Source organism: Xiphophorus maculatus, chromosome 22 (assembly GCF_002775205.1).
Source record: "Xiphophorus maculatus strain JP 163 A chromosome 22, X_maculatus-5.0-male, whole genome shotgun sequence".
NCBI classification, from domain to species: Eukaryota; Metazoa; Chordata; class Actinopteri; order Cyprinodontiformes; family Poeciliidae; genus Xiphophorus; species Xiphophorus maculatus.
The window spans coordinates 6,646,569-6,667,620 of record NC_036464.1 but is presented as its reverse complement, the minus strand read 5'-3'; the positions used below and the strand labels follow the sequence as shown (position 1 = coordinate 6,667,620).

Sequence of the window (21,052 nt, the reverse complement as noted above, 5' to 3'; positions counted from 1 at the left end):
TTCCTTTTTTGTCATGCTTATGCTTCTAATCCAAATATACACATCACCAATTTTGTAAGTACAGAAAATAGTTTAATAAAAGAAGGATTTCAGAGAAAACACACACCACTGAGTAGCCTAAAAAAGTAACACAGACTTTCTAAACTTGTATCTTCAGAGTACTATTTGTAAAATTCAGCCACCTCAGAGTTTCTTCTGCAATGGACACTGTCGGAGTCCCCGGTTTGATACCATTCATTTTGTATGTACAGAAAGAAAAACACGTTTATTTTTATTTGTTTTACTTTTTAAATATATATTTATATTTTAAATGTCTTAATTGAGAGCAAAGCACAATTGCAGTCAAGTTCTTTAAATGTGCAAGCTTGGCAAATGAAGCTGATTCTGATATATCAGAATTCAAATGTAGTTTTTAGGATGATTTAAATAGCAATTAGCAATAAAATAGCAAATACAATAACTGAAAAAAATCTCACAATATATGCATAGCGAAAAGAGTTAGTTTGATTTTACAGAAAACTGCCGGGCTCACAGTAGATTTTTAAAAAAAGAAACTTTACTTGCATAACTCCCGCCTCCTAGACCTCTACTAAAGCTATTGGTTATTGAGAAACGTCTAGTTATACGTGATTTGGTGAGGGATGCCGTGGGAGGAGCAACTTCCGGGAAGGGAATTGTTTTCATTTTCATTATCTCTAAACGCAGTGACCTTAGTTTATGCCTCACAAATAAGATTTCAAAACGTTTTGTTTCACCGAATTGTCGTTGGGATTGCTAAGCGATTCGGAAAACTGACGCTGGTTGGGTTCTATAACCTTCGGTGGTGCAAACTTCAACAGGTAAACAATTTTCCAGAGCTGTCTGTTTTCTAATCGACGTAGTTTTGATTTTAATATGTATCTCGAGCTTTTATTTGCCTGAACCATCATGTGACATCTGAGCTGATGGTGAATAGTAGTCGATATGACCACACTTTAAACTGATCTAATGAGGTTGTGTCATGTTGCTATTAACGGTCTCTGACCTAAACACTGACATGGACACTAAAAATAAACGAAATGGGCTTTTTTTTCTTCTAATTTGCGTCATTGTGGGGAAATCATATGATGGACAGAAGTTTCGATTTTGTTCACTCCTATCATTAAACAGCTGGTACAAACACCTATAGGAGCATTAACTCTCACTAGTCATTTTCTAAATAAATTCAGTGTCTAACATCAAACAAATGTTAGCCACCCACCTCCTCATGACAGTATTGCATTTCAATCACGTTTAGGTCTGGTCTTTAAGTAGACCATTGATTTATCAATCATGTTGTAGATCTGCAGTTTTCTGAGTCATTGTCCTGTTCATGACACAGTTTGGACTCCAGTTATCGGACAGAAGGCCTTACATTCGACTCTAATACACTGGAGTTCATATTTAACTCAGTCACTGCAAAATAAGTCCAAGCGATCACCTCTACAACTCCATGCTTGACATCTGGGCTTAGGAGTTTGTTCTGATTTGCTGTCAGAAAAGTCAGCCAGGCTTTTTTTAATAACTTATTACCAATTATAACCAATGATTGTAGCATGATTGATATATTTAGGATAGAATTTCTCAGAAACTAATTCTATCTGTGTGACTTTATAGGGACCATTATAGCCAAAAATCTCAACTTTTGTGTCAGCTGTTATTGTTTCCAGAAGTTGTCTGCTTCAATGCTACCATGTTGTTTGTTCAGAGAGAAGAGGCTCTATTCTCCAACCATTTCAAACTTGTCAGCCTTTTTTACACCTGCACCTCTCCTGATGTGTTCGGGTGAAGTCAGATAGGCCTAATAGCAACCATTCGCTATCTCGCTTTAAAATCTGTCCTCAGTCATTAGATCAGTTACTTACCCGTTTTACAAGCAAATTCTCAGCTGAACAACAAAAACAAACTCAACTGTTCTACTGTTGTTCTGAAGCATCACATGCTGACTCAATCACTTGCACCGCATTATTATTTAGAGATCAACATGCTTGAGAGTTACCTGAGTCACATTGTTGTGGAGTTATTTTGACTACAAACTCTTTCTAAGCCTAACTGTGTAGTTAATAGATGTGATGTCAGATAGGGAATAAGAAATAAATAATGTGAGAGACATGAGCATTTTGACCAATAACATCTTTACCATAGTAAAATCATGTGACAGCTCACTGACAACTCTTTTCTGTTGAAAAATTAAAGTTACAGGTGTTCATTAAAATCTATTTAAAATGTTAAGAGTATTGTAGATTATTAATAAGCTGTTTAATTGTTTTAGATTAGCTGACAGTGATGAAGATTGTAATACTTATGTATTTATTTATTTACTTATTTATTTTTGTCAGTACCAACTGGGCAAGGGGTTGAGTATTTAACCACCCTGCACCCCAAATCTGGATGGCCCCAACCCTGCCAGGCATCAAGAATATTGACACTCTGTATCTGTCTGAAAGTGGCTTGAGGTCTACCTTTCTAAAAAACTTTTTGATTGTGTCTACTGCTGGACTTAGGATAATAGTTTTGTGAGTAGGTTTTTTTTTGTCTAAGTATTCTGTGATCAGCTTTAACATCCAGGATGCCTTCTTAAGGAAATGGAGTCTAAGATGTAGGACTTCTGAGAACTTCAATCTGAATTTGGGGTGAATTTGCAGGGATGTTGCTTATTTTTCTCAGGTCGTTGATGATGTCTTTTGCCTACTTCAACGCTGATCTGTGGTTTCATTTTTTAGGCAGTAGTTCTGCATTTTGATCTATTTTTTATAAATAGATAATGTGTTTTTCAAAACTGTATGCGACTCATCTAATTTTAAAACTTTATTAGAACCAGTAGTATTTTTTATTCTTTCTTGGTAAATAAAACCCTGCAGACTTACTTTTTGTTATGACTAGGATGCATTAAGCTTGTCTTAACATTGAGAAATGTTGTTTGAAACTTTTTCAGCTGTAATGGCACCCCCAAGGAAGCGTGCCTTGCCCAGACCCCTCCCAGATGACTTCATACTGACAGACACTGATAAAAAGAAATGGAGGCTGGGGAAGATCATCGGTCAAGGAGGCTTTGGACTGATTTATCTGGGTAATAATTAAACTGTTGATTTGAAAACACTTTGTATATGCACACACAACTTCTTTCTTCAGTTTGCATATATTTTTTAATTGTTTGCAACCATTTTTTGCAATATCGATTAGCCTCCCAGGATATAAGCAGGCCTGTTGGATCAGACACAGACTTTGTCATAAAAGTGGTGAGTACACAGAAAATCAGTATGATTCTTTGTTGAACTATAGCTCTCTGTGACTGGAACAAGAAATGAGGTTTTATGCAACATAGCACAGATAAACTGCAGCATATTAGTGCACAGCTTGACTTGGTCACTTTCAGAACTCGCGTAAGAAAAAATTAAATCTTAAAAAAAAACTGTGCCTGATTTGATCATTTCTTCTTTTTTTTACTTGAAGGTGTGAAGAAAAACCTTAAAAAGTAGAAATGTTGGTGTTATTGTAATTGTCTTACATACAGTACATCAAAGCTGTGATGAAAAGACCCAAGGTACAAAATGACAAAGAGGTAAAATGACAGGCATCCGAATCAAGCAAAAGCTAATTTATTTATTTAGTTCTGCTTTGTAATTGTCGAGGATGTATTTTTCAGGTCAAAATGTCATTCCATCTTTTATTAGTTTTTACAAATGAAAGTTATTGTTGCAGCTATAGACTTTTATTTCAATAACCAAACAATGTCAACACGACTTCTGGATGCAATTGGTTGTCCAATCCCACTCACCAGACCTTATTTGAAACACATTTTTAAAGCCATGTGTCCTTTTCTTTCCACTTTGCTGTTTTTCTATAACTTCTATGTTTATCACATGAAATCCCAGTGAAATACATTCAGGTTTTTGTTCGGCAAAATTGAAAACAGTCAGGGGTTATGAATACTTCCGCAAGGCACTGCAACCAAAGAAAAAAACAACAAAGAAAAATCAGAAACGAATATTTAATTTGTACTCCTCTTACAGGAATGTTTCTTATTTAAGATAAAATTAGTCACTTGAATTGACCTATTTGAATAATGTAGTGTTTTAACTTTTAATGAAAAAAAGAGCCAACACTGTGTTTGTGCTTGCAGGAGTATCATGAGAATGGCCCCTTGTTCTCTGAGCTCAAGTTCTACCAGAGAGCAGCCAAACCAGAGAGCGGTGAGTAGCACAACCTGTCCCGCGTCCCGGCAGCCCGCCGGGGCGTGAGTGTGTTTGACTGATGAAGTGGCTTCAGACGCAGAGGTTTCTCTGCCTGGCACGCAGTAATTAATAACAAACCAAAGCAAACACGCACCCCAGTGGCAGTTGGGGCCTCCTCTCTACGCTTGTCTGAGTTCTCCAACGCCTTCGTTTGGAGAGGAGCAAAGGAGAGAAAGCCACTCACTTGTAATGATGCCTGGGCCTCCACAGAGCCCCTGACCACCTGCCAGCCTGGTTGAGCGCCAGTCAGGCCAGCCGCCATCAAGCTTCTGAGCCGGGCCCACCGCTTTGTCTGTGGCCTCTTTGTGTGTTAACAGCCTTCAGCCTGCTGCTTGTGTGCTCATTTCCTTAGACATGCAGGGTCAAATCTGTTGTTTGAGAAAAATATTGTACTTTTTATAGAGTTCAAAGTTTCTGTCAAACACTGTAAAAGACTGCATGAGTCATGACTTGTAGAAATAGGAGAAATAAGTGAATAAAAAGTTCTATTTGGCAGCTATTTCCTTTAGACTAACTCCAGATAATTGAAGCAGGTCGAAGAGCCTCCTGCTATGATTTCAGATTTTCTAATGGCAAACTTTGAGAGTGTTTTAACAGAAGCGTTCAGTTATACAAACTCATAATTACTCCTCTTTTGTTATTCTTTCAGTGCACAAATGGAAGAAAGGAAAGAAGCTGAGCTTTTTGGGTATCCCGACATACTGGGGATCAGGACTGGCCGAATACAAGAATCTTCGGTAGATAAATGAGTCCTTTTGAAAGCCAAACAACATCCACTAAATTAAACAACGAAATAGTTTTTTTTTTTTTTACAGTGCAATAAAAAGATGATTATTAAAGAGGCACTCAAAAAATAAAAGAATAAACCTTCTGCAAAATGTCTGTCAAAAGAACAAATATGTTGCATAGTTCATGCAGAGGAAACTTTCTAAATCTAAGCCATACTGCTTTTCCTTTTACTATGAAATTAGCAACTCTAGATGTTTGGCAGCTCTTCCATGACAGTGTCTGTTGAGATCCAACACAAGCATACATCATTCTACTTAATGAGGTACTAATTAGGGGGGGATCACCTGAACCCAACAGTAATATGATGACTAGTGGAAAACAGCCCAAGAGTTATGAAAACTGAAAATCAGGATTATTCCAAAACTGATTTCTGAATTTGATTACTTTTGTGTTGCTTTTTTAAAAAAAAAAAACGAATATGGTTTTGGAAACAATAATGGTTTTGGAATTTGGAAACAGATTTTAGTATTGTGTAGAATTAAACAAAGATATATTCATTTTATTTATATATGTGGGTATAAATAACAAAACAAGATATGCTAAAAAATAACCTATTTTATATGTAAAATTATTACATAAAGGGCATAAATAGATCAGAAACACGGCTAGAGCAGCTTGAGTTTTGGTTAAATGTTTACATCCACTCCTCATGAGCTCGAATGTCATTTAATTTTAAAATGTAATGATTTATTTGAAACATTTCAGGCTATTAGCTTTATTTGAAATAAGTTGAATAATTCGATGCTGTTCTATTTTTATTACATTATCGTTGTGCAATGTTAATCAAGATGAAGCTTTTCAATGAGGAACACAATACCAGCAGCATTTTTACAGGTTGAAAGATTGTCAAAAGCCTGCGTTTGTTTTTATTGGGTTCAAGCAGAACATATAGTTGGTATTAATGGTCAGTCTGGTTCCCTTCCCACTCAGGTACCGTTTCATGGCCATGGACCGGCTGGGTTGTGACCTTCAGCAAGTCTGTGAGCGCAACGGAGGTCGACTGAAGAAGAGCACTGTACTCCAGATTGGTAAAAGACTGGTGAGGGACTTATCATGATATCATGAAAGACTGGATGCTCCTCTTTTCTTTGTTGTTGCAGTAATTAAGCATGGGTCTTAAGTGCCAAGATCTTGCACTGTTTCCTAGGAGCAGTGCATTAAATTGATCGCAATTTAATGCTGCTGGTTGTGTTTTGGTGTCCGTATCAGGTGGATGTTCTGGAGTATATTCATGAAAACGAGTATGTCCATGCTGACATCAAAGCTGCCAACATCATGTTGGGTTACAGAGACCTGGACCAGGTCAGTCACATTGCTGATTGGTGTTTGTTGAGTAAATTCTAGGGTTAATTTATCCTTTAACCTCTGCTGTTTTTCTTCGGGGCTCTGTTTAAACTTACCAAGCTGGAAGTGACATTTGTAACATTCAGGCCTGTTTCTTGTTGACTGCTCCAGGTTTACCTTGCAGACTATGGACTCTCCTATAGATATGCCCCTGATGGAGTCCATAAAGAATACAAGGAAAACCCAAAGAAGGGCCATAATGGAACAATTGAGTACACCAGCCTTGATGCCCACAATGGAGTTGGTAAGCCATCCAATTAATTCCCATGGAGATTATCGCTAAATTACTGATCTCTTTCTTGACCAGAACTGCAAAATCTTGTAGAAATAATTGGAGGCCCACATGCAATGTAAAGTCAAATTTTACATGCAGTGAAGAAGATACATAAAGATTGGAGTGACAAAGGGTAACAGTGTGAAACATCCAGATGATAATGTTTAGTTGGACCACTTTAAACAACACAAAATATCTGGTTTAAATCTTTGGCCAATGTCTACACAAGAATTTACACAAATCCTTGTGTATATCATTGTCTTTACACAAAGCTCACCTTGTGTAAAGACAATTTAATATATTAAAGTTTTTAAAAAAACATAAAGAAAAAGTTTCTAAATAGATTTCAAAACGTTTGCAGCAACACACCTTCAAGTTTTCCACAGACAGCCACACATCTACAGTTAGTGGTTTGATTTCTATTTTATTGAGAGCATGCATAGAGAAAACAGAAGTGGATCAAGAATGTTCCCTTGAGGAACCCAATAGGTTATAAGAAGCTGGTAGACGTTTTGATATTTCAAAGATTTGATGACGTTATGATGCTATGTATTCTTATAGTATTCTCAGAGTATTTGGGAAAAAATAGACACATACTTTTTGGACTGTTTGCAGACACAAAGCTCAATCTTAAGCTAGGTACACACTGCATAATTTATTTTGGCCAGTTGTATCCTCATTTCCAGTTGTGAAAAGTTTGTCCCTGTCTTTTAGTGTGAGGTGGGATGAAGACAGGAGTTGAGTGATAGACCTCTGTTCCACATCATTATTTTACCCTGTTGAAAGAGGAGCCATGGATTAAAATTAAAATTTGTAGACACAGATATAATTTTAAACAAAAAATAAAGTAAAATCTTGTTTATTTTATAGGAAGAGTTTAATAATATTCAAGTTAAAAGTTACAATTTTCACTAATAATGCTATTGCAATAAATTATCCATTTAGTTTCTGACTTTTTACACTTGCCTACCCAGATGTTTGTCAGTGTGAGGTCATATATCAAAGTTAGCATCCAGCTGATTATTTTAAGGGACAATAACTGACTTGTTATTTCATGGTATCTTTACTGTAACCTGGTTTATTTACACTCTTTACTTCATCGCGCCAAATAAAATGCTCTTTTTGCCCTCTGCCTCCACCAGCTGATATAGGGAACACATTAACTGGCAAATTGCCTACATGCTCCCTTTTCTCATTGACCATTGATTTTCCCATCCATGCCCCCCACTGAATTCCCCAGCTCTGTCTCTGTTCAACAATTCCCTAATTAGCTGAAGTCATAACCTGCATCTTGTATTCATCCTCCCATTAATTAAGGGCTTTGATGTTTGGTTAGCGTGAGACCTGAGCTACCGATAACCTCTGTGCTCTCTACGTCGACCAGCTCCACCGCTCAGCAGTTCGATACTGTGGGTTTGTAACAACTCTGACCGAGTAATTACCATTTTAAGGTTTCTATTAGTCATTCAGCTCTGCAAAAACTCTAGTAAGGAAGATACATCAGGTGTAATACTGCACTGGGAAGGGAAAAAAAGACTCTTCTTCAAATGGCGCTTATCATCAGTTTTACAATCTTTCCTTCTCAAATGTTCCTGCTTGTAACTTACTACAGGTGATTAGACCCAAAGTCATGATTGATGAAACATCAGGAAACCCTTCTGTAAGAACAGGAGTTTAGAGTGTAATCTCGGATTTAGAAGCAATCTTTATTGAGTGCAGCCGACTTATAATTCACAACAGTGGGGAATGATGGCTCGTAATTGAAAACTGTAATTTGCTACACAAATATTGTTAAAGCTTTCAGTTAGATGTGATGATGCCTGCACCAATTCTGACCAGCATTGTTACTCTGATGCACACAGTGAACCAGCACTCCCGTTTCTCTCAGAAACTGCAACACCAGAATACTTTTTACTAGGGAGCAATGTTGATGTTTTGCAAGTCTCACTTTTCTACACACAATCAGTCTGTGTTTTACTCATGATGATGTAACAGAGTGACACTTACATAGGTATCGAGGCATTTCTCAATGACACTACCTGTCATTCTTCATGAACGCTGGAGTCCGTATGCATTTAGTTTTCCAGTTATTTTTAAGGTAATAGATGTTTTTAATGGAGAGATGGATTTCAGTAGCAGAGGAGAAATATGTCTTCACCACATTCATACCTTTTCAACTGGTCACCTCTTGACTGTTTTGAAACACAATCAAAAAGCCTGTTTTGTCCTTAAATCATTCAGTGTTTAAGTTATCTGGCTGTAAAATTATATTTGGTCTTTAAATTCCTTCTTTTGATCCTTATAAGATAATAAACAAATGTTCCATCTGGTTCAGTGTGTGCTCGTATTGGAGCTCTAAGAACAGTTACAAATTGAGACTTTCAATGTACAGTGTCAGATTCTAGCTAATGAAAGCTTTATAATGTGCTTTGATATTTTCCTCTTTAAAAATCTGCTAAGACATAGACAGAACATGCTCAAGAACCAGACTCATATCTGCCCCTCACCGACCCGGTGGCATTCATTCCCACAAAGATGTTGTCAGGTTGCTGATGATGAGCCTTGGCGAACACATCCTGCTAGTGGCAGACCTATGTACCCGGAGCTAAACGGTGTAATTAGTGCCATTTGGTGGGCGGACAGCGGACTGATGACCGTCTCCAAACAACAAGTCTGCAAGGCAGAGGGGTTAAGAGCGCGACACAGCATTGTGCTTAAGGGAATCTGAATAACAATAGGAGATAATTAGCAGCACGGCCAACGTTTTCTCAGCTCGCTGTCTAAAGCTGGATGGGAACACAGCCGGTGTATTGGATGTATTTATGGATTGTTTGTGTCCAGGTTTCATATGAAAGCTGTACATGCATATACGCAGGCATGCTTCTTTTTGTTGTCCTTTGCCATTCTTCATACGAGGGCAAAGTATGTACATAAATATAGAATAGCAGACACATAAAGTGGCATAATGAGGAGCGTTATCGCGCCCAGAGTGAACGCAGAGGGCAGCAACGTTTAATGTAGCTGTTGATCTTTTTAATTGTTAATCCATTATGTTGCTCTGGGAATTGGACTCTGTTTTCCAGTGTCAGTATCGCGTGTATTTTTCATCTTTATTCTCCTCCAACAGGCTCTTGGAAGCATTAAGTCGCTCTGTAATCATTTACAACTATAGAGAGCCTCACTGTAATGCGGACATAATACATACTTTAAATTCACAAGGACAAACAGACCTGACCCTTATTATCAGTATTATTAAGATCAAGTAGAAGAGATGATGACAGTATCACGTTTGGAGCTACCTTACAGATTTCTTTTGTTTTTGCTCTTTTGTCATACTTAAAAGTTTCAGATAATTTAAGAAATTGTATTACAAAGTCATAACAAAAAGTAGTTTAGAAATTACGCTTTTTTAAAAGAAAACAGACGGGAGGAAGCTATCTAACGCACCCTGGTCCTAAGTGAAAAAGTAATCTCCACCCACTCCCCTGTTTAATTATTAATTTACTGTGATCTACCATTCTTTTAAAAGCTGAGTTTATTTCACTGCCCACTTGAAGCCTGATTACTTCCACACCTGAAGAATGAAGGAACCAGTTATATAGAAACTGACAGCTTGAACCAGGCTAAAAGTTTCTAAAAAGCAAACGTATCATGCCCCAATGTAGAGAAATTCAACAGCAGATGAGCAACAACATCATGAGCATTTATGAATACAAAGTCATTTTGAAGATGCTGGCAGTCCAGTGTACCACAACGCGAGCTGTTACCTACAATGAAGAAAACATGGAACCTTCAGTGGTTTACCAAGATTGTTGACTCATCCTGGAGGTCACAATTAAACCTACAACACCTAAGCTGCTGAAGTGACCTTCCTTCTTAGTCTTGCTGGACTGTGAAAAGAAGAGGTCAGTTTTTTTCTGCATGAAAGGAGCCAGTTACAGTGGTTTGAGGATCTTGAAAGGATGCCTTTCTAGGGAGGTGTGTCTGACATGCCCCATTGTGAAGAGGTTGTAGGGTAGACCAGGACTTGCTTGAGATATTGTGTTTTTAGATTTCATTCTAGGGATCTTTCAACCAAACTAGAGGATGTAGCTGGAGTGAGAGAGGTCATCTTAAACTGTCGCTCCAATGACTGAGTCTTAGAGACAACTAGTTGCAATAACAGATATAAACATACATTCTGTCATCAACCATATTTAACCAGCATTTTTTAAAACTTTCAGCTTGTTTTATTGAATTCATGGTTTGGAGCTAACATACATGTTTGTGATTCAGGACAAACATGTGCCTGAAACACACTATCTCACTTGGGGTTGACAGTCATTATTCATGTTGAGGACAACAACTTGATTATGCCAAATCACAGTACTTTAATTTCACAAATAAGTCAACTTAAAATCAGTTTACCGCCTTCATAATCTGATCCTCTGTGCGAGTGGCCACACTTCCTCTTTGGACCAGCCTGCTGGCTGACCGGGGAAGGATCAATGCTGGCAGCAGATTTCTCCCTTCTGCTGGAGTCAGTCAATAGGTAATTTCTCCCTAGACATGTGGCAGCCTTTACTGTATTGAGCTACTAAAACTCCCCAGGCTCAACCTTACTGGACATGGTCACCAAGTATTGACAGACCTCACACATAAATGTAGATCCATGCAGTCATTTATATGCTCACCACAAGATGGGAAAAACACACTTATGATTAGTTGTAAGACCTGTTAGTGCATAGGAACTTACCCTGGCCTGATGTCAACAATTTATCCTGACATTATGTTTAATTGTTTAAATCTTTGTTGTACTCACCTGTTTGGTTAGGAACTGTTGCCAGTCTCAATATCACCATGCATTTAAAATGCAGACACAAAGATATTTAAGTTAAGACAAAAAGGCACATTATCTTCAGAGTTGCCATATGCTCAGGATCTTCCTGTTGGTGTGAAACTACACTTTTTAATAAGTATCATCTGCATTTGATCATCAGTCAATCCATCAATAATTAAACTGTTGAAGTCTGGACTGGATATTCTACAGAATCTCTTTTCACCACAGGATTCTCTAGATTTAACATGCAGTTTGAGGTCTAAGAAACCTTTATTCTCATTATGGAAAGGGAAAAAGAGCATTTTCAATGGTTTTTGGCTTTTCAACCTTGCTACAAGGGTTCCTACTACAAATGCATGAAATTATCTTTATCATTTTCCATGTCTGGAAAATTATGAGCATATAAATTTACAGACTATTTGTTTTTTTATTTTCTAAAAGAAAACTTGAATAAATAAGTATTCCATCGGTATTAGATCAGTCATCTTTAAATTGCCACTTCTCAGACTCACTTTTTGAGAAAATATCGACTTGTATAGTTTTACAGGGCAACGTGAAAATTTTTCTCTGTTTTAAGAGGTGTTGACTTTACAAACAGAATAAGAAAAAAAATACCATTTCTGTTTGTATTTAGTGTGAGATCATTAAGTCCAGTTTTGTCATAGATGTTTAAATGAAACTGATTTAACATGACCCCTGCAAAAAGCAATCCAAATAAAAGAAATGAACAGAACTGTGACATTTTACTTCTAATATTTTCTGTAAAATCTTTGACATCTGAGTCTTAAAGTGTAGAATTTTGAAATGAGTTGGTCTTAGACATTAGAATTAGACAAGCATTAAATATACAGTAAATTAATGGAGTACGTGTTTTTTAAACACAGTTTGTAAAGTTAATCTGTAAAGACAGATACAAATAAAAAAATATAATATACAAGTAGCCAATATTTAAAAAATGGCTACTCTATTTCTACCCTCAAAGTTGCTAAAATCTCATCTTGCCAGCTGGATTAATCGTTGCAGCTCTATTAGTTAGCAACCTTTAGGTTAAAGACCTTTTCTTTTCGGTTTTATAGCGCCTTCAAGACGTGGTGACCTCCAGATCTTGGGGTTTTGTCTTCTTCACTGGTTATGTGGGTCACTACCCTGGGACAACGTCCTCAAAAACCCCATTCAGGTGCAAGAGGCCAAAACCATGTAAGTTGTCACAAGTGCTTATTTTGGTATTTGGGTAGATTTGTGTTGTTTCCAGGGCGCAGCAGCTTTATTTGTGTTAATTTTAAGTTTCTTAAGTAAAAGCTGAATAGGAAAATGGTAATAAGAACTATGTTTTTGTTGTAAGAAGGCATTCCCCCAGGATGATTCTGTCCCCACTATGTTTCAGGGTGGGGATGATGTGTTCAGGGCTAAAAAAAAAAAGTGCCTCAGTGTCACATCGTATTTCTATCCGTGGGAAACAAAAATCTTTGGATAACTATTTAGAAGATTGTAGAATAAAATAAAAATATCTAAATTACAAAAATGCCTCACTTCCAATTCTTTTCAAGGAATTGTTCAAGATACAAACTGCTGTGCCGCTAGTATTTTTTTGTTAAAGATCATTTACACTGTTTTGTTTCCCTACTGAATGAATGTGTTCAAAATGAAGGTTGGATTTTCTAAATTGTCTCTGTGAGATGATGATAAAAAAGATTGATTAACTTGGAATTCTTTTTGCACATCTTTACTGGATCAAATCCTAGTGGCTATCAGAGGTATTTTGATTTAAAGTAGCTCATGACTCCTTCTTATGGCAGACATTTGTCAAACTAAATATGTATGAAAGTGTTACATCTTACCATCTCTTTAAATTAACTCAGCTTCTGGTGCTGTGGTTTGTAATACTGCTGTATTACAATGATTGCAGGCTAATATCTTGTGCTCTGCAGCAGAGCTGTGTAAATATCCATGGTCACTAATAATCCAGGAAGTGTAGTTGACCCCAGATAAGTGTTAACACTCTGTGTGACAGCTTGCTTTAGCTGGGATTTAGCTCCCCTTTCCTGCTGCCTTATTCTCATCCTGCTTTTTGCCCCTGAACTCTGTCTCTCGCATCTTTGTGTCCTCATCTGCTCCTCATTTTATTTCCTCTCTTAGACTGATGGATAATCTTCCAGGCTCGGTTCAGCAGCTGTCAGTGAGTGGAGCCAGCACAGGTAAGCCAAGGCTGCAGGGCTGCTTCAGGTTACAGGACATCATTTAGACTTCTCTGCTTAAACTGAGAATTTGGAAGTAAGACATGAAGCCAAAGGAAAGGAGGAAATTCGTCTCTGTCTAATCTGGAGCTGATCTTATGGGATCTAAAGAAAAGGTCACGGTTGAGGACACTTCAGGTAGGGGGCAGGCATCGAGAGGACACATACTGCGCTGTGAAATCATGTTCAATCAACTGCATTTACCAATCAGGTTATAGAAACATCTGAATCATGATCAGTGAAAATAGGCTCAATTTTGAGTTTGGCAAAGAGTAACTATGGTTTTATAGATGTAATTTTTTAATTCCATTCAAATTCAAAGATACTTATTCCAGAAAAAAAAAAAGTAATGATGTTGTAACTCGTATCTTCAAGGAGTTGTGGATGGTGATGCTGTGGGCATGAAGGATCTCCAGTACTGATGTGTCTGACTGACTACTATCACAGTTTCATAACAGTTATGACATGCTAATAGCTCAATTTCTGGGCAGCAGAGACAATATTTTACATACAGAACCCTGCTAATCCACCTCATTGGCTTTTTCTGCTCCTCGTTAGATCTCTGTCTGGCTGTGTGGATAGAAAGTCAGGCAGAGAGATGTTGGAGTTGGGGATATGAACCTTGTCCATTATGATCAGTTGAGGAGAAAGTTTGATCTTTCTCCTTCTCCTCTCTGGTCTACGTCCATGAAGTCTCCTTTTAATTGGGATTTGGAGTCGTGGTTCAGGTATTATTTGAGGTGTTCATCAGCTGCTTCCAGTTGCAAAAAACTTGTTTCCACAGTTATGCCTCACGGCTATCACAAAGTAAAAACTTAAGAGCAAACATCCTTCAAGCTGCACAGCAACCAAAACCAGAGGGAGAAACTGCCCAGATACGCAATGCCTCAACCAAAAACATGAAAGAAAAAAAAATCTCCGAAAAGAACAAAACAGAACCTATTCTGGATGTTGAATTTGTTTTTTTGTTGGGGTAGTAACTCACTTTGGAATAAGGGTGCAACATAATATGTGGAAGAAGTGGAGCTTTGTGGATACTTTCCAGATGAACTACAGTCTTTTAGAGTTAACCATGAAGCATTTACTACTCCATTCACTATCTTCATAACAAGTTATTGGCAAACATTTCTTGAAGTAATTTTTAACACTGGCTTCACCTGCACAGCAGCCTCACTTAACGCTCCTCTCAAAACTTGTCTGGCTGGAGAAAGTAAGGAGGTGTATTTATAGTACATCCGGTTTCACACCAATTACTGCTGGTCATTCAATTGATAGAAACAAGAACGAATAAATTAAATATGTTGGCTAGAGTAGGCAGCAGTTTTTTCCCCTTTGATAAGACATTCTTCACACTGGACTGGACTTATGTATGGAAACAAAAGCACTGGAGAATGTGCTGAATTTTCTAACAGAAAATCTTGATCCTGAAGAGTTTAGTGTTAGAACTCATTTTTACATATTAATGGTTTGATTTCCTTAAACCTGATTTTTAAATTCTCCCCTGAACCCAGGACCCCCCTCGGTTACCTGGGAATCCATTTTCCCTTTGTACCAATTAAATGGACGGCTGTCTCATTGACATGCCTTTCAAAGTTAGTTGTATTTTATCTCCTCTTTATACGGAGAGGTCACACCTTAGTGATGGCTCGGCATGTGATGTATGGTCAGAGCGGCACGCTCATCTACTGACAAAGCCAGGCTGCCCGCTGCAGATAAGAGCCAAAGAATGCATCAACCACCTGAGTGTGTGTGGGGGAAGAGATACAGGTTCTACTGCAGTGTGTGTCATACACACTGCCTGGCCAGTGTGCGATCCATCGAGGCTGACAGTGTATGACACAATGCACCTCCATAGCTGTACGCTTGCCAGATCTGCTGTGTGTGAGGAGATACATGGCCCGCCTGTGTTTTATCTGCAGCGAGAGACCTTCAGGTTTATCCTGTGTTTGTTGCTCTCGCCTCACCTCTGAAAATGATTTCATACATAGGAAGAAACATCAGAGAATCAACATCCTGACTGCAGTGCAATTCTGTTAAATGACCTCATTGCTTTGCTCTGACTTGATCCAGAGTTGTTTATATTATTTTTCCATTAAGCTTGTTTTTGATGTTTTCTGCCATCATCAGATGAGCTAGCTGAGTTTCTGATTTATGTGAGAACTCTGGACTACGACGATAAGCCTGACTACGAGCTTCTTAAAGAGCTGTTGCACTGTCGTGTCAAAGGAGGACTTGACCTGTCTGTGCCTGAAGGTCACCAAAGGTCAGCTGCCAAGGAGTCTTCTAAAAGAGAGAAGGTGAGAACAAAATGAGATGATTATCATTATGTGAAGTGTCTCCTAAGTAGTCATTGCAGCATTTTGATACATATCAGGATCAATACTGCAGAAATCATACATATCTCTAAACTCAAATTGTCAGAGTTTTCAGTAATGTTTTTTTCCCACTTTTAGAGGATACAAAAATTCACCAAGAGCTTACTGATAAAATTCTCATTATGATCCCACCACATCCCAGCCCAGGCCTTTCACGACTGTCTTTGAACATATCAGGATGCGGTTCTGTGCTAGTTTGTCTGCAACAGGCTCCATCCTTCTCAATTCTAAATTAAAGAGTTGTGACACTTACAAACTAACCAAATATATTGACTGGCTTTTAAAAGAACATTAGGGACCAATATAGAGCTGCAAGCCTTTTATTTTTTCTGTTTCACAATCTCTTCCTTTGTGAGACGGAGAACAGGCACAAGAGGAGAGGAGCAGCAGACTACATGTGCATTACTTATTTCATATGCAAATATGTAAGTTTCCAAAAGGCCTCACAGTTGCCGAATAAGACACTTTATTTGAAGTGAATAACAAAATGACTAGTCTGACTTTAAATGTTTTTCCACACATGTTGGAAATTTTGATCAATATGTCAGAATCAAGTGGTCATTTTTTTTCTAGGGCAGGGTTTTCTTTTTCATATTTAATAGACTATTACTATTGTTGGAGAAGCTGCACTTCTAAAACATACAAGATGTCTGCTCTTGAGGAAAGAATTTTGCCACCCTGGGTCTAAGATTGTTTTTCCAATTTAAAATGAGTAACTCTGGGTTGCATTTAAAATTTGAATTTACAGCTCAACTATCTCCCTTCACAGAGCTGTAAATCTGATCTCTGGGGCAGGGCTTTTCTCCAACAGCCTGAAAGGTTCAAACTCAGTATTTCCTTTAGACATCAAGTGACTAGCAGAGTCAAGCAGGTGAACGTAACCCCACCAAATAATTGGGCTGCCATTGCTACAACCTTACATCCTCTATATCCCAGTCCAGGACTCCAAAATACAATCATTACAATAACACACCAACAAGACAACAGTTTTGTTCTAGACACTCCCTAAAGTGGAACAGGGTCCCACTGCATCCTTGAAGACCTGAACATGACCCTCTAAAGAACTTTTATGTTCTGGCTGAATTTTAATCTTAATTCAGCCATAGTTTTTCAGTCATTAGTCTTTATTTCAGTTTGTATTAAATAATTACTTGCTGCTATGTGACATGTGTTGCTGTTGAGTAGAGGTTAAGGTTTGGAGACCTGGTGAAGTCACCTGCCTTCTGTTTAGTGCACCCTTATACACAAACCATACACATAAAGAAGGATGTGCTTAATGTTTCGCCATAATTAAATTTTTGTATTCATTTAACAACCTCACCGCTGGCCGTTGAGGGTTTTCTTTGCCGAGTCTCTTGACCTCAGAGTGCAGAAACGTGATGGCAATGAAAGACAGGTTTAACCTTCTGGTGACATTCCCCTCTCCACCTCTAAGAGGAGCACGTCAGTGAAAGATGGTCAGACCTGACAGTGAAAGAAGACTACAGCCCCCTCCTCTGCATTCCCCAGAATCACTTCTTGACCCTGCGTGGCCCAGTGACCGCCCTCTCAACAGCCCAGTGAGGAGGAGCTGATGACACACACTTTACCCGGCAGAGGGTATCTCCAATTATGCTCCTAATTTCCTCTCCTCTCCTTGTGTCATTTCATTTCCATGCTAAAGTGCTGGCCAGTTTGATCCCTTGTTAAACACAAGTGGCCATTTACTGACGCTTTAGAGAGGAGAGGAAATGTCAGTGGCGATAAAGGCCACAGAATCGTCTGCCATTACTGTTGGATAAATATGATTCTTTTATGGGCGATCACAGTTTGAAAGTGAAGGAGTGTTATTGAAAGCCAAGTTGAAGAAAGTTGCAAACTCCATTTGTATTAATATTTGAACTCTTCTTGAAGCATCAGAAAGGAGGAACAGCTAGAGGGTCTTGCAGAGCCAAGCTGGATGATGAAGAACTGGAACGCCCAAAGTCCAAACCGGTGTCAGCGCGCCACATACGGGGCCTACCCCCCACTAAATCCAGTGAGGTAAGCTAGAAACAGACACCTCACTTTTTTGTAATCATTGATTACATTGTGCCACAATTCAACATAACAATTCAATTTAATTGTTAGGTTCTTAACAACACCCAGCCCTACACAATACAGTGTTTTATGTACCCTTAAAAGTTCAACCGTTTCTTAACCAAAGTGGCAACTATGTATTTTGCGTCTCCAAAATTTTATTATGTAGGAAAGTTGTTTAATTTTGAAAAATGAAAGGATTTTTTAAAGTAAGAAAGAAGGTGAAGTTATGCAGTAAAAGAAACCAAATCAAAATGGGGACAACTGCATTGAGGACAGTAGTGTCTGCATGTGGTGAATTTGACTGGCCAGTCTTAATGGTCATTGTCCATTTCACCAGAGGAACAAGTACAGCTCAGATGTTCATAAACAGCATAGAGCTCAACTACAAATCTTTTCTACAGTTGCACAAATAATTTCTCAGCGACTGTACTTCAGCGTTTTGGCTTTTTAAAGGGAAACTGAACGAAAGCCATAGACACAACCGAACTCTACATGTTTATTTACACCAAAAACCAGTGATCACTTCACCAGCAGCATGTTTTACACTTCAACCTGCAGGGTGACTGGGGAACAACAGCAAGAATAAGGCCTCCTCAAGATTAAATTAGTTATTTTAACAAACAATATTTCAATGTTCTTTTTGTTCTCTTCAATTGTATCTGCAGTACCTGAAACCGGTAAACTGAACCTATTCATCAAACCGTTTGCCGGCTGCTTTAACAGAGAATGAGTCGAGTGAAATGAATCTGGAGTCGGATTTTACATGTAAAACACTAAAAACCTGCTGTTTCTCTCCTTTCCTCCAAGAACAAAGAGGTTTCTCCTTCTAGAAAGTATTTACTGAGGCCGAGGCTCCCATGTATGTATGAAGAAAACGAAGACAGTGAGGAGGAGTATGAGGAGGAAGAGAAGGATGTCAGACCCAAACGTATTTCTGCATGCTACCTGAGAGGTCCTCCCATTGGCCCTGCAGATCAGCCCAAACAGGTGTGAGGCCTGAAGGCTCACCGCCAAACGGCATTTTGAGACTTTCCTGAATCATTTTTTAGACGACTGTTCCACGCTACATCTTTAAGTGGCTCTTGAACTCAGAGATACAAATTGATCCCAAAATTTATTTTTATTTTTGTTAGCTGTACAAAATACATATACATATTCATAAATTTTTTTAACAGAGTACTAAATCCAAAAGACCTGACAACAAAACAGACGAGCAGACCAGGACCATGGCGAGACGAGAACATCAACGCAGCCTCCATAGCGGGGAACGGTGTGACAGGGAGAGACAGATGCATGATGGGGATTACAGAGAATGCTGGGATGAAAGGCCGCGTCAGAATGGAGGGCGGTACTGCGATATCCATTCAAAGTACAGCCAGATCATGTCAGAGTGCAAACCTGCCACCGTACAGAGAAACTCCTGGAAGTCCAGGTTTGTCTGTGTGGGATTCATCCTGCTGGTGGGAGCTGCTTTTTTCTTCGCTGAAGTTCAATTCAATAGCATAAGTGACTTATTTAGCAGGTAGAAGGTCATTTTCTTTTCATGCTGCTCCTCAGGTCTTCTGGGCGGCCATTTTCACTGTAACAGGCTGAAATACAAAGATAAGCATCACGTTGTTGTAATTAATGAATTATCTGTAAAGTTGAAAGATGTGGAAGAAAAAATCTCATGCACAAATCACTAGAACTCTGACTCAGTTCTAGCTACTAAGCTGCGTGTGAAGGCACTTTGAGAAGACAAGGCCAGATGATGAATGGATCCATATGAGTAGCTGCTGAATATGTATGCGGCGCTGAGGCCAGGCCTTTGTGTCGGCTGCCTGCGTCCACATACCTTACTGCAGTAAGGACACTCTCCAAAAACAAGGTTGAAGCTCTGCCTGCTGGAGGGGAGCGCTCTCAGCCACTGGAGGAAAGAAAAGACTCGTTGATCTCGTCACCTTGGACATGGTGACATTAACATGTTTCTACGTGCACTACTCCTTTATATGAATATCATTTTATATTCATATAGAATATAATATGGTTTAGAGGGCTTTTCAGAGAACAAGGGCTCCTCCTGCCACCTTTCACCAGATCCTCAGATCAGAGAAGCAGAATTTGAGTAAATGCAGAGGAAATACAATCAAGAGTTTATTCTTCTATGCTTTGAAACTCTACCAGAGTGATACCTCTTCACTTCTGAAGACTGACCTTCGCCATTAGGTGCCAAACTGACCAGAAGCTGCTAAAAAAAACAATTGCTGTGGTCCTCAGCAGTTTATTTGATCTCCTCTGGATTTGTTACACTGACCTTCTCTGCCTACAACTCCTGGTTATATTTAAAACACTGGAATCATTGGTATATATTACTGGGCTGAACAATGAACAATTAGCTGTTATTAGAGGTGTGCCGATTGATCGGCCACCGATCACACAAACCGATTGTCTGTATCTCAGTTCGCAGCCTGCATGTGCAGCTGATCTCCTCTTTCCTTCACACTGCGAAAGCGTGCAGCATCAAATCCTAAGCAATGTCATGTGGAACTTCAATGCTCAGAGTGAAGGGGGACGTTTGCGTGTTGCAACTGAAAATTACCTTGAGGGTGAAGCACGTCAAAATGCATCAACACAGCAAATCTAATATGACATTTAAGACACTTGACGGAGTTTAGCTATATCTAGGCTCACTGCAGAAAAAAAAGACATCCAGAGCGATCAGACAGCAGGTAAAAAGTAGCACACAACCAGTGTTGTATAGTAACGAAGTAAAAACACTTCACTACTTTACTTAAGTATATTTTGGAGTACTTCATACTTTCCTCGAGTATGAAAATTTTTGATGACTTTCACTTTTACTTCACTATATTTCCGAACTTAATTGCGTACTTTTACTCCGATACATTTTCAATGTGTGGTTTAGT

The 21,052-nt window shown here is 38.6% G+C and overlaps 2 protein-coding genes across 4 annotated transcripts in view; one reads left to right on the top strand and one right to left on the bottom strand.

Moving 5' to 3' along the window:
* Positions 1–654: 654 nt before the first annotated feature.
* The window catches only part of vrk2 (vaccinia related kinase 2), a 22,317-nt gene continuing 1,919 nt past the window's right edge, over positions 655–21,052 (top strand). The window contains exons 1-14 of one of the 2 annotated variants that reach the window (XM_005795233.2): positions 655–839; positions 2,954–3,088; positions 3,202–3,257; positions 4,142–4,211; positions 4,903–4,990; positions 5,973–6,081; positions 6,252–6,344; positions 6,498–6,630; positions 12,556–12,676; positions 13,616–13,674; positions 15,841–16,010; positions 17,982–18,110; positions 18,957–19,136; positions 19,325–19,688. In XM_005795233.2, coding sequence (XP_005795290.1) covers positions 2,959–3,088; positions 3,202–3,257; positions 4,142–4,211; positions 4,903–4,990; positions 5,973–6,081; positions 6,252–6,344; positions 6,498–6,630; positions 12,556–12,676; positions 13,616–13,674; positions 15,841–16,010; positions 17,982–18,110; positions 18,957–19,136; positions 19,325–19,675 — 1,689 coding nt within the window. In that variant the 5' untranslated portion in view covers positions 655–839; positions 2,954–2,958 and the 3' untranslated portion in view covers positions 19,676–19,688. Of the gene's footprint in view, positions 840–2,953; positions 3,089–3,201; positions 3,258–4,141; positions 4,212–4,902; positions 4,991–5,972; positions 6,082–6,251; positions 6,345–6,497; positions 6,631–12,555; positions 12,677–13,615; positions 13,675–15,840; positions 16,011–17,981; positions 18,111–18,956; positions 19,137–19,324; positions 19,689–21,052 lie in introns of those variants that run through there. The other variant, XM_023327301.1, reaches the window with a different exon arrangement.
* fancl (Fanconi anemia complementation group L) overlaps positions 19,655–21,052 on the bottom strand; it is a 22,478-nt gene continuing 21,080 nt past the window's right edge. The window contains exons 13-14 of one of the 2 annotated variants that reach the window (XM_023327302.1): positions 19,984–20,055; positions 19,655–19,738 (exon numbers count right to left, since the gene is read on the bottom strand). In XM_023327302.1, coding sequence (XP_023183070.1) covers positions 19,703–19,738; positions 19,984–20,055 — 108 coding nt within the window. In that variant the 3' untranslated portion in view covers positions 19,655–19,702. Of the gene's footprint in view, positions 19,739–19,809; positions 20,056–21,052 lie in introns of those variants that run through there. The other variant, XM_014469395.2, reaches the window with a different exon arrangement.